This window comes from Gouania willdenowi, chromosome 6 (genome assembly GCF_900634775.1).
Source record: "Gouania willdenowi chromosome 6, fGouWil2.1, whole genome shotgun sequence".
In the NCBI taxonomy this organism is placed as follows: Eukaryota; Metazoa; Chordata; class Actinopteri; order Blenniiformes; family Gobiesocidae; genus Gouania; species Gouania willdenowi.
In genome coordinates this window covers 62,146,455-62,163,941 of record NC_041049.1, presented here as the reverse complement: position 1 = coordinate 62,163,941, position 17,487 = coordinate 62,146,455, and the positions used below count along the sequence as shown (strand labels likewise).

The window sequence follows — 17,487 nt, the reverse complement described above, 5'->3', positions numbered from 1 at the left end:
AGTTTCCGTTTTTACGAGTAAAATAAATCCCATTTTTATGAGTAAAGTTTCTATTTTCATGACAGTCTCCTACTACAGATGATCACAGCTTGATGCTGAACGCTGCGCCATGCGTAGGCTTTCCAAAGTGGCGTCTCTTTTACATGCTCTTCTTTTTACTCTTAAAAACATGATTTATTTTTTTCTTGGAAAAACTGGATTTATTTCACTCATGAAAACAGAAACTTTATTCATAAAAACAGGATTTATTTTACTCGTAAAAACAGAATCTTTACTAATAAAAACAGAAACTTTTCTCATAATAACAGAAACTTTTGTGAATGCAATAAGCTTCTGTAGTAAAACAATGTCAGTACGTAACTGCTACATACTGTGTGCTGATTTTTAAAAATGCTTAAAACATCACATCAGTTAACCATTGATAAAAATAAAAAAAAATCGACCAATGATAAAAAAAATATATGATTGTCATGGCCAGCTTGCTAATTTATATGAATACAACAGCTTATTATTGTAAAGTTATTTATTGCAATGTATATTATAATCATGTTTTTTTGGAGAATAAACTATTCCTTTTTTTTTTTAAACTTTTCTCTATGTGACAATGGGATTTAAGATGTTTCAGTGTGGGGTGGGTCACTGTTTCAATGTTTTTCAGAAAATGCAATAAATATATTAAACACCAACTTTGTGACACAGAGGTTGGATATAATTGTAAGAAGAGAAATACCGTAGAATAAAAAATGTGTCTGCTCACCACAATAAAAACTTAGTTTGTCAAAATGTGGCATTACAATATGAATGATTTTTTAAAAATCTGTTTTAGATTTACTTCAAATTAGTACCCAAGTGTTGAAGAAAACTTTAATAAAAATAACATTATGAAAACTTCATGTTTCATTTAAGACAGATAATAAAAAAAGGGCAGAACATAATGAGAAAAATGCAGTAGCTATCTTATATGTCTGTGAGAAAAATCAAGTTAAACTTGCATATATTGACAGTCATGATATGTTTGGTTTCAGCTTAATGGTTGCCCCCCCCCCCAAAAAAAAAAAAAAAAAAAAACAAAAACAAAAAGATCACAAGCAATAAAAGCCATCTGTGCCACTGCTGAGGGAGTTTCTATGACATTTCTATTTCCCTGTCCTGGAGAGGAGAGTCAGACTGGTGGTCTTTACTTTTCCCAGCGCCCTTCTTCTTCGACTTCTTTTTCCTATAACACAACAAGTGTCAAAAATGAGTTGTAGGATCGAAATATAAAGATAAATCAGCAGCGATGAAAAACAGAACTTACTGTGACTGAACAGTCAGGACAATCACAGTTATGATGACGGCAAACACTACGATACCTATCAACACTCCACAGATGATTGCTGTGAAACACAAGAACAGTTTTAAACAGTCAGGAGCTGAGTTAATAAAATAAGTATTTTACTATTTGTTTCCCATAATATGCACACAAATCTCTCAAACTTTTACACATTCAGGCTTTCAGATATGGGGTGCCGAATGTAGAAACTCGGTCACTGTTTAATAGCCGACATATTTGGAACATTTAGCTCACTTTCCTCACATTTAGCTAATTCCTTTTTCATTTGAGACAAATTCATTTTAAACAGCATGTTTTATATCAATGTTAGAAATGTTTAAACATGAAAAATGAATCTAAATGTTTCAGTTAAATCTAAAAGTTGAATCTAAATCGACATGTTAATTCCAAATCTTAAATCTCCAAATGTGCGACCAATTTAACATTTAGATTTACGTTTAACATTTAGATTTACATTTAACATATTTGATTTCACATTTAACATTTGGATTTCACATTTAGATTTAACATTTAGATTTAACATTCACATTTAGATTTAACTTTCACATTTAGATTTAACTTTCACATTTAGATTTAATTATCACATTTAGATTGAACATTTACATTTAGATTTATGATTTATTTTTCATGTGTACACATTTTTTAACTGTGATATAGAACATGCTATTTTCTATGAATTTCTGTCTCAAATTTTAAATCTGCAAATGTGCGACCGATTTAACATTTAGATTTACATTTAACATTTAGATTTACATTTAACATTTAGATTTACATTTAACATTTAGATTTACATTTAACATTTAGATTTACATTTACATTTACATTTAACATTTAGATTTAACATTCACAGTTATATTTAACATTCACATTTAGATTTAACATTTACATTTAGATTTATTTTTCACGTCTACACATTTTTACCCATGATATAGAACATACTATTTTACATGAATATCTGCCTAAAATGAAAGAAAAATGTCCTAAAAGTTCAAAATATTTCAGCTATGAAACAGTGACCGAGTTTTTACATTCAGCACCCCATATTTAGAATTGAAACTCTTTGTGGTACCCAGTCTGAGCCAAACACAAAGTATTCACACATTTCTCTCATGATTTCTGAGATCACAGTGTATCTACTGACCAATGGGAGTATCCGGCTCATCTTCTTCTTCCTCATCACCATCCTCTGAAATCAAAAGCATTTACAGTGAAGCTCCATAAATCTATAAATCATACACAAATAATATGAAATATGCAGAGAAGAAGAAAAGAAAAATAATCACCATGGATGCCGTCACAGGTTGCGTTGCAGCTTTCGTAGTCGGTAAATCGGTTCCCATTCCCAATACATCCGGTGTATAGGAACTTTTTGCATTTGTCATGAATTGGGTCGTAGTAGTACCTCAAAATTCTGCTCTCACAACCGCCCATGTCCTTTTTCAAGTAGCAAACTTTGGATGCTGTATATGAAAAAAAACATATGTTACTGTTATGGCCTTTATATTGAGCCCAAATCACACTTTATTAATTACAGTGATGATAAAAATCAGAGGTGAAAGTAACGTATTAAGAAAGTTGCTTTTATGGGTACTTGTACTTTTTACATTTCTAAATCAGTAATTTTACTTGTACTTAAGTACTTTTTTTTAATTTTTTAAGTTAAATAATTCATTACATTTCTATACCCAACTGTTACTGAGTAATCTTTTTTTTTTTCTTTTTTTTTTGGTTTTAATTGATCAACGGAAATTGTGAAACTACAAAAAAAAAAAAGAAATAACTGAACAACAGTTAAATGCATCACATCTTAACCAACCAATTATATTACAATGTTTGTTGATTTGGTCTTTTCCTTTTTAAGTTTTATACACAATATTTACTGTATGCAAGATTTATTATCAAAAAATAAACATGGGGGGGAAAGTAAATAGTAACTTTTACTTTGAGTACTATTTAATTGAGCTACTTTTTATTTGTACTTGAGTAATTAATGTGTGACTTACTTGTACTTGTACTTGAGTAGGTTATATCAGTACTCTCTACACCTCTGGCTATGTGTACTTTGCATTGGGGGTGAAAGTAACTAATAATTTGTACTTTGAGTACTAATGAATTGAGCTACCGTACAATTTTACTTGTACTCTAGTATTTTATTTATGACTTACTTGTACTTGTACGATTTCAATCAAGTAAGAGTACTTCTACTTGAGTAGGATATACGAGAACTCTTTACACCTCTGATAAAAAACCACAACCCATTTATTGTTTTAAACTCACAGAGTTGGTCTCACTGGGAGAGTTTAGGGCCATTTTACAGCACCTGGAAACAAAAACTTCACCCTTTTCTTGCTTTAGCTAACTTATTTTTAACTTTTTAGTGGCTTTTATAGTTTTATCTTTCATAAGCTTTTACTCTGTGACTGTACTTTTTATTGTTTTTCACGTACTTGTACTTCTGTGCTATGCATTTTGTACATTGTAGTATTATTTTGACACTGTAAACTTGCTTTATGTGCTGCTGCCAGGACACACTAGTAAAAGAGATTATTAATCTCAATGTGGTTCTCCTGGCTAAATAAAAGCTCATTAAAATGGTTTCAAATCTTTTCTTGTTCCTGTTGTTTTACCACTTGGTGGCATATTGGCATATCTCTTATAGTCAACACATCATAGTGGAGCACACAGAGCTGCAGTCAAGCAGAGTTTATGATTATGTAGATCTTGTGCAGCTCTTTAGGCCATAAAACACCTGATCATCCACCTACTCATGCTCCAAAGTCCTTATCGAGCCAAAGAAAAAAAAAAGCACCATCATTCATTCTCCTCTACCTCTATTCCTTTATTCTTCCTTGCATTATTTTGGGCTTGTAGTTGTAAATCTTAGATAATTACTACAAATGGTATTTGATGCGAGAAGGATCCTCTTACCATCCATGGGGTAGATCTCCTCTGCTCGCTGCGAGCAGTTTCTGATGCAATCTCTTTCATGTTCGAAACGATTGTCGTTTCCTCCTTCACCTTTATATATGAAGGGGTAACACTGGTCTTTCTCTGGGTCATAATACGAGGCAAAGTTGAACTTCAGGCCTTGACCTTCGTCATGTTTCAAAAAACAGAAAGCTGTTGGATGACAAAACGTAACATCAGAAGAAGCATTACGACGATACCGAGGTTTGCAACTTACTTTGACCCAATAGGGGTATCAGATTAATGCTACTTATCATCATATCAGTTTTAACAAATCATCAACCGGTATCTGACAAATGGTTAACTAACCTCACCCACTCCTGGTTTTTATGGTGGTAATAAAAAAGTGTCATTTATGGCGGAGTGTCAGCTCCCCCCCTCCATTGGCTTTACACAAGAGAAGTAGATGCAAACGGTTATTTTAACCAAAGAACAGTTGATTTTGGAGGGAAAATGTGAGCTTCATTATCAAAATTATTGTTTTTTGGTCCATGCAAACCTTTCTACAGATGGTCTAGTCTGTTGCACTGCTGTTTTTTTTTTAGATAAACCTTTTGCAGAATGGCGTATTGTCTGTTCCTAACAATTGGTCTCAGACAGTAATGATCTCAGCCAGTTTAATGATCAGAATTACAGAGGCAGAGGCTGTCCAGTCAGCTAAGCACAATTTAGGCAACGCGTAAATAATAATTCAAAGTATGAGTTTCATTACAGTTATACACTGGCGTCAGTTGCAAGTCGAATCACAGTCAGAAAACAAGTTTTAATCATATCATTTTCACCAAAAAAATACACAATACCAATTGAGAGTTTTTTCTTTAAAATAAAATAGAAATCATTGCTCGTACCTGGAACTGAATAGGTAATTTGGAGCACCGAAAACACAATCCCCAGGAGCAGAAGGTGCTTCATCTTGCTGCTTCTCGTGGTGCGGTCCTCCCAGGAGTGACCGCGGGTTGTAAACTACAGTGGGAGTGGGTATATGCTGTTGACCTTTGGAATCTGCCTCATGGTTGCATTGTTAATCGAAACTAATGATGAGTGCACAGTTCCTGCATCATTGCCCACTTCCCCATTAAGGTTAACAATAAGACAGGTCAAAAACAAGAATATGGCTTATTTTTCTTTGTACTATGTTTGGTATTTGCTAAATCTGCCTGCACATAATGCACTAGTGCTGCTGAGCCACGTTGTAAGACAACATCTATATTCTCAATTTTTATTTGCCATGATATGGAGCACGCTGAAGTCTAAAGCTTTAAAGCTGAAGAACCTGGAAGGCGACGTAAAAACAAGCCTTTCTAAAAAGAAATATACCTAAAGTGCATTATACTAAGTATACTTAAGTATAGTTTAGGTGTATTTTGCTCGGTATACTTTTAGGTACCAAGTACACAAAATGTACTATTTCAATACTTCTTGGGACTAAATTGGCCCAATTTTAGTTTACCAAAAACTTTATTTCATACTGCAAGTAAACTTATACAGTAGGTATACGAATGCTATACTAAAATTAGTATACTAGAATCAAACCCACTTTCATTTAAATGAGCACTTTTTGTCATAATATACACGGTAATATACTTTTAACTTTATTTAACGTAGACTTGTCCGACCAAAAACCTGTGTTTTTTTTTTGTTTTGTTTTGTTTTTCTGTGTTGCATTTTATGTTGCATTTTATTGCTATAAAGTCATTATGAATGTGGGGAGAAAGGTACTTATTAGGCTGCAATCACTAAATTCTGCACATTCACAAGCTGAATATACTTAAAGGTAATTTAAATACTTGTAAGTATATCAAAAGTTTTAATGCAAGTAGGAAGTAAATATACTTGTACTTCAATGTATACATTTCAGTGTACAGCAAGTATACTGAAGTGATGCACTTTTAAGTGTATCTCTGATAAGTACATAAAATGTAAACTGAAAGTATACTTGTTAATTTTTAGTTTAAAATAAGTATACTCTAAGCACACTTAAATAGACTTATTTTTCGTAAGGGAACTCCTAACTTCATCCTAACTGTATGTGATCAGCTAGTTAGCTAATATTTCAACTATGAAACAATTTAACTAATCATCCTGAATGATTTGGTTACCTAGCAATAGCTTTCATACAAGGGTCTTTGGCTCTCCAGTGATGTGAAAGGGTTAATGACAATGATGGAATCCACTTGATACAATATGGTCTTAAAATCATTTAACACACAGGGGTCATTTTAGTTCAGGGGCCAAATATGGACCCGTTTGATCTCAAGTGGGGCACAGATTTTAGACAGGGGGGGGAAAACAACTTTAACCTTATTGATCCCTAGTTTTAAATATCCGTTCAGTTCACTTCAAAAATTCTTGATTTTGTTACCAATTTTTGTGTAATTTAGAGTAAATTTGTGGAATTGATAGCGAGAAATTGCAAGATTTGTGGAAAAAATTGAGAGTTCTTTCCACAATTTGCGATTAAAAACGACTGAATTTATGTGATATAAACAAAGGGAAAATACAAAAAACACTGTAGAGTTTCATGAAATGAATGATGAATTTGAAATATCTGCAACTGGATTATTTAGTAATTTACACAATAATTCATCTTTTCTCTGTCATTTTTGTTTTCTCTTGTGGACTGAATAAAATGTTCTAAAGCAGTGTTTCCCAAGAACCCCTTTGCCACTCCAATTTAGAAACCTTTCTTCTTTTATTTACATGTTGTTCATTGCTTGAAAATATCAACCTGTACGTTTAACGCTCGCTAAATATCAATTTTGTGCATTACAATTATTGTACAGCAGAGAATATATTTACCTCCTTTTTATGTGCATACCATGTTAGTAACAATTTAGTAGGATATTAAGGCCACAACATTGTTTATTTCATGAATGCAGTTTATTGTAAACGGGTGAAAAAGCTGTTGTACAGTGTCTGAAATAGGCTTAAAAATGACTCAGCATGTTGGAAATTGATTCATCAATGTTTCCAAGTACCCCCTGCAATGTGTTCAAGTACCCCTAGGGGTACACGTACCCCTGGTTGGGAACCACTGCTCTAAAGGGCCGCATTTGGCCTATTTGAGTAGGATTTATCAGTGCTTTTGCCACCTCTGGTGTTTTGAAGTAGTGCAGATAGAGGCTCCACCTGCTCCACCTGCAGGTCCCTCTACTCCCACCTGTCGGCCCATGGTGGGACCCCGAACCCGGGGCGTAACCGCCGCTGTTGTGCTGTCACTTTCCGGCGATGACCCCCGGAGGCTGGTTCTGTTGCGTGTGTGTGACGTCACAGGGTGCTACAATAACAACATGGGCATAAAAAGGCTGATCCGTGGCGCTTCTCCGGTGGTTCTGCTGTGAACGCGAGGCTCTTCCTTCACCAGGATCTGCATCATGCTCAGATTCACTGCCATCTTTTTACTAATGCTTTCAGTTTTCAACTCCCTGCACGGTAAGCGCTTCAATTAAGTCATTTATACAGATAAAACAAAAATAATATCATTTAAATATAAATTTAAATAAATCCTTAAAAAGTTATTTGTGTCTGTTTTAGGTGCCAAATGGACATACAGCGGTAAGTCTGATTTATTCTAATAAATTGTATAGCAAAACAATTCTTTTTAAGTTATTATTGGCCAACTAAATTAACCAAATGTAAATGTTATTCTTTTTTTTTATATAATGCCAAGATAATTTGGGGCGCCGATTGTAAAGTTGTGCATACTAAAATAAACAGCAACAGCTTTTTGCAACATTTACCAACAAACCACGTTTAAAAAATGTATGTGATTTTTTTTTTTTTACTTTACTTTTGACCAGATTTACAGCAATATTTGTGAAATTTGTGATTTTTTTCTCGTAAAAATTTAATGTTAAATATAAATGTCACATTTAAATATACAAGTTAAATCTAAATGCTAAAGGTTAATTATAAATGTTAAATGTAAATATTCAATGTTAAATCTAAATGTTGAATGTTAAATCAAAATCGAAATATTGTATTTAAATTTAAAAGTTAAATCTAAATGCTAAATCTAAATGCTAAATCTAAATGTTAAATGTTAAATCTAAATGTTAAATGCCTCGGGTGAAACTAAATATTTTGCTAATATGCAAATTCACCAGAAGTACCAAAATTAAAGCTCATTGACACAAACTGTTGCTAAATGTTGCAAAAAGTTGCTGGTTATTTTGAGCATGCACAGCTTTACAATCGGCACCCCACAAGACAATGTCGGAATTTTGTCCCATGGTTTTTTATTTTTTATTTTAAATTACTCTCTTAGCAATGCACAGCTCATGCATATTTAAGTTATTTAAGATAAAACTGTTAGTGCACCCTAATGAATATAAGAATTGTTTTAAAACAACAACAACTTCTTTACTAGAAAATATTAGTGACCCTAACTTGACCACACAAACAGATATTAGCCTGTCATTTTGAGTTCATTTACTTATTTATGAACTGTGTTTACTTTGGCTGATGCCTTAAGCTGGACCTCTCGGACCATGTGTATCTTTTCTATCATAAACAGTGCTCACAGCAAATCCTCTCACCATTGTGTCACTACTTCTTTAAATAATGCTTTGCTGACTGAAGAAGTTCAAGTGGGCTATACACATTTTAAAATTGGCTTTTGACAACTAGAAAAGAAAATGTGGGGTTAATATTTTTGATCTTAAGACATAATCTGATGCACTTAAATATACTATTTATGTTTTAATCCAGCAGTGATGTGGGAATTATTACAGTAGATTTCCTTTGTTGGATATATTGGCAATTAAGTATACAATTTATGGCTGTATTTTAAACATGAATATACTACATTACATATGTAATTTTAACAGTCACACCATTTTCTTACGTCATAAGTATTTAACAGATTTTGATCCTTGTATTTTCAGTTCATGTTCCAATCAAGATCATTTCTGTCATCATTTTGTGTGTTTTTGGTGTCATTTTGTTATTATTTGTGTTCTTTTTATTGTTCAGTATATTTTTTCTCTTATTTTGTGGGTTTTTGTTTTCATTTTTGTGTGTTGTTGGCATTATTTAAATAATTCTCTCTCAGTGTTTGTGTCCTTGGTGTCGTTTGGTTGTTTCTTATGTCGTTTTGTATGTTTCTCTGTTATTTTTGTGTATTGTGTAGTGATCTTGTATATTTTTCTCTCATTTATTGTGTCTCTGTTGTCGTTTTGTGTGTTGCTGGTAATAGTGAGTGTTTTTTTCTCTCTCAGTGTGTGTATTTTGGGTGTCATTTTGTGTATTTTGGTGCTGTTTGTCAGTTTTTTAAAAAAAAATTAATCAGTATATTTTTCTCTTTTTTTTTATAAGATTTAGTATGATTATAATTTTTTACTATAAAAAACATTATCTAACCCCACATTTGTTAATTTTCCTTTCTCTCCCAAGTACCCTCTGTAGTGCCATCGCATACTCCTAGGAGTACACGTACCCCCATTTGAGAAACACTGGTCTACACAATATGCTTTCATAAATGGTTTGGCTGATTTAATTTGGCATTTTAGTCTTTCTCCATGGGAAGCCAAAATGAAATGAAATAATTAAAGAAATTAACAAGAATAGTCAGGGTGCAAATTTCCACCAGGGGAAGTCACCATCAGGTGGTGCTGTAGAACCAGCCAAATATCCACATTATGCTTCAATACTTGTTGTGAATACTGTGTCTACAGTACCAACTGGATCATCTGACATTGTCTATCAGCTCACCAAATTTTATTTAAATACGTTTGGAACTTTTTGAGATATCCTGCTAACAAACATCCACAAACGGACAGACAATTACCGGTGAAAACACAATGCAGGAATGGGCAACTGGCGGCCCAGGGGCCACATGCGGCCCACAGTCTAATTCTGTGTGGCCCTAAAAGACAAATCCACCAAAAATTGTAAATCAAGAAATTGGAAGTAGTATGAAGCCCAACATAATACACAAAATAACTCCAAAAACACACAACAACAGCAAAATACACAGAGGGGCAGATTCACAAAAGGTTTAGTGGTAAAAGAATGTGCTAATAAGGGAGGAGGAAATGCAAATAAATGAATGCAGGGGACGCATTGCGATTCATGAAATTTGAACTGTCTGCGGTGATTGTTTTAGCATGGAAAAATGGTACAACTGAGAAACAGGTGCAGACAAACACGCAGTTGACAGAAAATACAGCAGAGATGGAAAAAAGGCTCCAGTTGTGTGTGTGTGTGTGAGAGAGAGAGAGAGAGAGAGAGAGAGAGAGAGAGAGAGAGAGAGAGAGAGAGAGAGAGAGCTGGACATGCGGCCCCTTAGAGGTTAGATCGGGCCCAAAAAATCCAGCCCGACCTGACCCAGGCCCGCGGGCATAAAGCCCGACCCAACCCGAGCCCGACAAATTAACTTAAAATGTAGGCCCGAGCCCAAAGCAAACAACATAAATTATTATTTTATTGAACGTATTGCTGCCAGTAGATTGGTGGCGTGGTGCCTCGCGTAGCTAAGGCGGAGGGGCCGCACACGCACCGCAGCTCTGCCCAAAAGGTATTGTAGCGTCCCATAGAACGTTGAAAAGGATGACAACCTTCTTGCTTGCTTGAGTTTTTTTTATTCCTACATAGAACGGCGGTTACTGACGGCAACACAACAAAACGGGTCAAAGCTTATCGGCTGCTCCCTCATTCATTCACATCCACACAGGGCATTTCCTCACCTCTGCACCTCTGATCCGCCCCCTATTCCACTCACAGCCACTCACATTCCAGCTCAGCCCGAAGATGCATTCAAGGAACACACAATAATCGGAACCATCATAACATTAACATTAGAACAATAAAACTATAGGTGAACCCACTTTCTGTTGAGTTCAGTAGTCAACTACTTGTCTATTTAAAATAGGTTAAGTATGATCAGATTTTGTATTAATTAAACTAAAAAGGCAATGCATTTAGTTCATTGAGAGATGAAAAAAATAAATAAATAAATGAAAAAAATCTTGAAGCCCGACCCGACCCTAACCCGACTCTCAGGCGTGACATCTTAGCCCGACCCAGCCCAAATTTTGGGTCCGGCTCGGGCCAAAAATCTAATCTCTATGGCCCCGGTGGCTGTGGTGCAGATGGTCGCTGTGCGCAGAGATGGATATGACCATGGATCAATGTAGCTTTGGACGCACTGCTCCAGTCTGCCTTTCTCTCCATGTTTTGACCGTCAAAGCCTTGTGTTGTGTTGATGTCAGGCCAGAATGTCAGATGTCAGTAGATGTAATTTACGCAGTAGTGATTACTGATGGCACAATGGTCACATATGAGTGTGTGCGTGACACAGCTCTGCTCAGACCAACTGGATTATGGTCAGTAGATCATCTTTCGGTCCAAATCTGCCTATTTTTCATGGACTGATCAGAGCAAAGTTACAGGTCCTGACGGAGCACCCACACTAAACTAGGGGGACAAAATATCATTAGGTTTTTAAGTTGTTGTTTTTATATGTTTATTTAGTTTTCTACATTATTAAATGTTTGGGCAGCAAACAGAGAAGTCCATCTGCCTCAAATGTAACTTCCTCAAATGTCAGTGTGCTTGTGCGCACTGGCGTCTCCACATTAAACAAGCAAAATGCTCATTTAAATAGGGGCTGTCTACACCAGTTCTGCTCGTGAACTAATGATTTCTGCAATCTTAGCGAATTCTATGCAGCAGGTGAGGAAACTGCATCACTAAAGGATTTAGGGACGCAACTGGATTACCACACTTTATTTCGGATTTTTGTGAATCCGCCCCAGAATGTCAACAAAAATACATGAATCATAAACACAAAAGATTCCAATAATATACGCAAAAGGACATCAGACACGCAAAACAACCACCTAAACTCACAAAACAATAACACGTATACAAAATGACACTAACAATTGAATAAAAATGACAACAAATACTCAAAACGACAAAAATACGGAAAAAAATCCAAAAAGGCACAGATTGACTAAAAAACGAAATGCAAACATAACACACAAGAAATAACAAAAACACATATGATTCATAAAATACACAAAATGCCAGCAACAACTCCCAGAATGACAGATAAATACAGAAAATGACTCCAAAAACACATGAAATGACTAAAAACTCAGAAAAAAAACTACACAAAAAACCAAAAACCTACAATAAATAAAAAGCCTTTGTTCTTTCCTGTGTTAATGCTCATTTGCCAGTTATTCTTAATACTGGCATGAATGTTGATAATGTGGCCCTCGGATCAGACAATCACATTTTTGTGGCCCTCGCTGTGATAACAGTTGCCGATCCCTGCCCTATTGTTTGCCTACACGTAATTACAGCACAGTGGGTGAAATCATAACTTCTTCAAAGTCATGTCCTCTGTGTGTTTGGTAGCAGTTTGACACCGCTGAGTCATAATTAACTGTCACACAATCACCCCCCTCTTCTGACAAAGGACAAACAGTGAAAGGTGAAAGAGGAGTGAATTAAATAACGTCAGCCATTGTGATTGCAGTTTTCTTTCTCCTTTTTTCCTTGTGTTGATGCAGGGTTAAATATATGTGTCCATTTTACGAAGCTTAATTCCCTTTTTGCAGATAAACAGTCCCTATTTTTAGGAATCCACCCACAGCCAGCCATATACTACCAAGAACTGCCACCAAATGGTGATAAATAAAAACAAAACCAAGTTTTTAAGATTTATGATAGTCAAGTGAGCTACTTCCACAGAAGATTTTACTTTGAACCAAATAAGTGTTCTGTAATGTCATACTTTAATTTGATGCCTTTTGGCATGTCTTACGTAACCTATCCAAATTTGTTGGACAGTCGGTTCGGGGGCAAGCCTCATGCTGCATCATGACATTTTCACCATGGTCAGCTGTCAAATGGTGCAGGATATAAATTCTGAACAGACAATGAATAAGTTAGAAATACACTGGACTGACCATCCCAAGCCTGTTCGTTTGCTTTCTTTTTAAATACAATTATTATTTTATCATCAACTCGATGCCAGGAACCGTCTTCCTGCAGAATGTGTTTTAAAGCTTTTGCGGAAAAACAAACTCTTAAAGCTGAGCCCTGTCCAAGGTGCATAATTCAATCGGCAAATATGTCTGTTTTCCATTTCTAGACCTAGAGAAACCTCTCATTTAAAGAAAAAGAATGTGCTTTCTCTGGCTGTCCCCTGTCTTTTGTCTTTAGACTGGGTTGTGCTTATGTCTATCTAAAGGGTCCTTGAGGGCTCCTGTCCTGAAACCTTTAGTTCAGTGTTTCTCAAATGGGGGTATGCGATGGTAATACAGGGGGTACTTGAGAGAGAGAGAGAGAAACAGACGGTGGAAAATGTACAAATAAATAGTCAGTCCTGGCCCCACCCCTGGTGTGAGATGACCGGAAATGAGACAACTGTATTTCTATAGCTCAGGTGGTAGAGGGGTCATCCTCTGATCGGGAGGTTGGGGGTCGATCCCGGTCTATGTGTCGAAGTGTCCTTGGGCAAGACACTGAACCCCAAGTTGCTCCCAGTCATTGACTAGCGCCTTGCATGGCAGCTGTCCCATTGGTGCGTGAATGTTAGTGTGAATGAGCTGATATGTAAAGCACTTTGTGACCTCTGTCTGTGAAAGGTGCTATATAGATAAATTACATAAAAATAAATATATGAGCTCAAACATGATCAAAAACTAATTCCAGAAAAAAATGTCTTTGGTGTCACCAGAAATTCTTTATCAAAATGAGGTCACGATCCAAAAAAGGTTGAGAACCACTGCACTAAATACTGTTTCTTTCCACTTATTTACAAAATGAGATTCTTTAAAATGTGTGTTATCACTAGTTCATTCCATCATTATAGAGTTGTTTTTGAATAGTTTTCTAAGCAGTAGTAGTCTGATTCTTGGATTCAGAAATAAGAGAATGAGAGTACTTGAGCCTAAAAAGTTTGGGAACCACTGCTTTAGTTGACTTTTTTCTCTAAAACACCTGATTGCATGTGCAATTTATGCTCATTATCTGACTGCAGAAAGAACCATCTGCTGCAGGGAACCATTTAAAACATGCAGAGCTGTGGACCTTTCTCATGTCTCCTTATACTCAACGAGAGAAACTTCCTCTTTATCACACAGAGAACATGTGCACTCAACCTAACAATGTCCAAATTAGTTTTGAACACTACTCATACGTACCATCAGTTTGATGAAAAAGAAATGATTAGATCAATCCGGTTACTGTTCATGTACTGGTGAGCTTAAAACATGAAGCTCTCCTCCATAGTTTTCCTGTAAATATCCAAATATCACACAAACAGAACAATATTTAATCTTAAAACAAAAAAATGCTGTGTATCTGGTTTTTGATTTTTCTGTATTACTGTTTTGGTTTTAAGTCAGTAAACAAAATAACCACACCTTGTATTTGTTATTTTGATTTGGTTTTAAAACATAATAACCAAAGAACGAAGGGTACACGGATTTCGATTTGCTCCTGTTTTCTGTTTGGATGTGCTGCTCATTATCCCCCACAACAAAGTGGAAAGGGGATATAGATTTGAGCTCCGTCCTTCTGTGCTTTTCTTAGAAATCGTTTAAGATAGGATAACCAAATTCAATGTGTAGCTTCAGGGTATCAATACCTTGATGGAGTTCGAAAACGAGAAGCGCGCAATTATTTTTTATGGAGTTATTGACCTTGTTCCGTTTTTTTGACTCTGTTCGAGGTATCTTCACAGGGGACAGCTTTTCTTTGAATCGTTTACGTTAGGATAACCAAATTTGATGTGTGGCTTCAGGGTATCAATACCTTGATGGAGTTCGAAAATGAGAAGTGCGCAATAATTTTTTCCGAAGTTATTGCCCTTGTTTCTGTTTTCTTTACTATGTTTGAGGTATCTTCAAAGGGGACAGCTTTTCTTTGAAACCCGTTAAGATAGTAATTTTATATTCTGATGCGATAATATTTTTTTATGTATACATCTACGTTTTTAGATTTAGGACATTTAGGAACCAATCTTGCGGGGGATGTTGATGACTTTCTTCTTGTTATGATGTGTCTTTGTTATAAAATGCAATCTGAGCATATTCGAGCTGTTTGTTTATCTATGTGCCTCAGCTTTAGTCATGATGCTGCTGCAAATTTACAGTTTTACTAGTTTTAAAAAATTTAATTTATAACTTTGACCGCATTAAGAATGGCAACATCTTGACTGGAACTGCAGTTTTGCAGATCCCCTCACCCATTTGATCCCATTGAGGTCATTCTTCAACTTGGACTAAACCTTGAATTGAAAAATGTTTCTGCTTCTCATGGTTTTAACATTAACTTTGAGAACAAAATGTTCTCTCGCTGCTTCAAAGATACCATTTACTTCCCCTCTCGAAGGGTAATTATGTTGCTTGTGGATGAGGTCAGATAACAGTCATGTTTCCTAAATGTTATATTAGTAATCAATATTGTTACAGGTCCAGATGGGGAGCATTACTGGTCAAAGCATTATCCATACTGTGGTGGTGCTTTCCAGTCTCCCATCGACATCAAGTCTGAGCTCCTGAGGTTCGACCCGACGTTACGTCCAATCGAGGCTCAAAACTACAACCTTTCACCTAGTGAGCAGCTCACTCTGGGAAATAATGGGCATTCTGGTGAGTACTCAACAATAGAAACACTAAAATATTAGGAAATATCACCAAGATTCAGACGAAAATCCCACATTTGACAATAACTATCCTTATGAAAAAGAAGTCTATTTAAGTGTGCTTAGAGTATACCTTTTTTAAACTAAACATTAAAAAGTATACCTTCAGTTTACATTGTATGTACTTATCAGAGATACACTTAAAAGTGCAACACTTTAGTATACTTGCAGTACGCTGAAATGTATACATTAAAGCACGTCATACTTGCATTCAAACTTTTGTATGTATAGCAGATTTTTTTGTATATTCTGAGAGAGTAGGTGGAGCTGTATTACTATACCAATTGTTAGTTTCCTATGCGAAATATTGGAAGCTGAATATGGAAGAAAAATAAGGATGCACTAATAAATTGGTCATTTCTTAAAAAGTGTTAATCCGGTCAAACTAAAACTTTACAGTGTGCTTATTGAATAATCATGAAACAATTGGTAAAAAATTCAGAATTTTCGGAGAAATAGTAATATAGGTTTTCTTTATTAAGTTTTAACATTATTTTTAGAAAAGAAGAATATTTCTGAAAAGGTAAATCCAAATCTTATTTTTTATTTTTTTTAAGTACTTGACAAAGATTTATTTTAGGGTATTTTAAAAAAATCTCTGAAATGTATCCTACATTTTGCTCTATATAAAACTCAACAGTATATCACTAATTTGGAAAATAATTTATTAAAAAATTTTACTGAAAGTTAATCTTTTCATTTTGCAACTTTCCTAAATCACCCCAGGGATACCCTACCACAGTGTTTCTCAAATGGGGGTACGTGATGGCACTACAGAGAAAGTGGAAAATTAACAAATGAAAACATTTAGAAATATGGGGTTTTATCACGTTTATTTTTAGTTAAAAATGATAATCACACTGAATATTACCAGCGACACACAAAACGACAACAAAGACACACAAAATGAGAGAAAAATACACAAGATCAGCAAAAAAAATACACAAAAATAACAACCGAAAACACACATGCTGAAATAGAATAATTTAAATAATACGACAACGACAACAAAAACACAGAATAAGGGGAAAATATACTGAATAATAAAAAGAACAGACACACAACAACAAAATACACTAAATTACATTAAAAGAAAAACACAAAATGATGATAGAAATGATCTTGATGAGAGCATGAACTGAAAATACAATGATCAGTCTTATAAAATAAAGTAAGATAAGATAAAATCAATAGAAATAAATCTATTCAGGAGGCACTAAATACTGTTAAATCCACTTATTTACAAAATGTGATTCTTTAAAATGTGTGTTATCACTCATTCATGCCATCATTATGATCTATAGCTGGTTTTTCACAGAATTGTGAGCAAAATGTTATAGTCGGACATAAGGGGGTACTTGGGTTCAAAAGTAAAAGAAAGGGGGTACTTGAGCATAAAAAGGTAGAGAACTACTGCTCTAACATATCCACATTTAGTGGTATGTTTCACACCACTGTAGAATTTATTGAAAATAGCTTCATTTTTCGGTCAACCCTAAGAAAATACCAGGAGGATCTTCTC

At 35.0% G+C, this 17,487-nt stretch overlaps 2 protein-coding genes across 2 annotated transcripts in view; one reads left to right on the top strand and one right to left on the bottom strand.

Moving 5' to 3' along the window:
- Positions 1–687: 687 nt before the first annotated feature.
- LOC114465628 (boophilin-G2) lies at positions 688–5,275 on the bottom strand. Its single transcript, XM_028450774.1, has 6 exons — positions 5,149–5,275; positions 4,262–4,453; positions 2,617–2,793; positions 2,475–2,519; positions 1,298–1,376; positions 688–1,216 (listed from the first exon to the last, which is right to left on the bottom strand). The coding sequence occupies exons 1-6, from the start codon at positions 5,210–5,212 to the stop codon at positions 1,126–1,128; spliced, it is 648 nt and encodes a 215-aa protein (XP_028306575.1). The 5' UTR covers positions 5,213–5,275; the 3' UTR covers positions 688–1,125.
- A 2,273-nt stretch (positions 5,276–7,548) lies between these two features.
- The window catches only part of ca12 (carbonic anhydrase XII), a 23,238-nt gene continuing 13,299 nt past the window's right edge, over positions 7,549–17,487 (top strand). Inside the window, exons 1-3 of the mRNA XM_028450132.1 lie at positions 7,549–7,732; positions 7,835–7,855; positions 15,733–15,912. Coding sequence (XP_028305933.1) covers positions 7,675–7,732; positions 7,835–7,855; positions 15,733–15,912 — 259 coding nt within the window. The 5' untranslated portion in view covers positions 7,549–7,674. The remainder of the gene's footprint in view (positions 7,733–7,834; positions 7,856–15,732; positions 15,913–17,487) is intronic.

Bases quoted from the DNA above. Each gene is read 5' to 3' on its own strand.
- LOC114465628 (XM_028450774.1), bottom strand. From the start codon at position 5,212: ATGAAGCACCTTCTGCTCCTGGGGATTGTGTTTTCGGTGCTCCAAATT. The intron at 2,520-2,616 runs GTGATTATTTTT...TTTTGATTTCAG, and splicing joins AACCTGTGACGGCATCCATG to AGGATGGTGATGAGGAAGAA. The intron at 1,217-1,297 runs GTAAGTTCTGTT...GTTGTGTTATAG, and splicing joins GTCCTGACTGTTCAGTCACA to GAAAAAGAAGTCGAAGAAGA.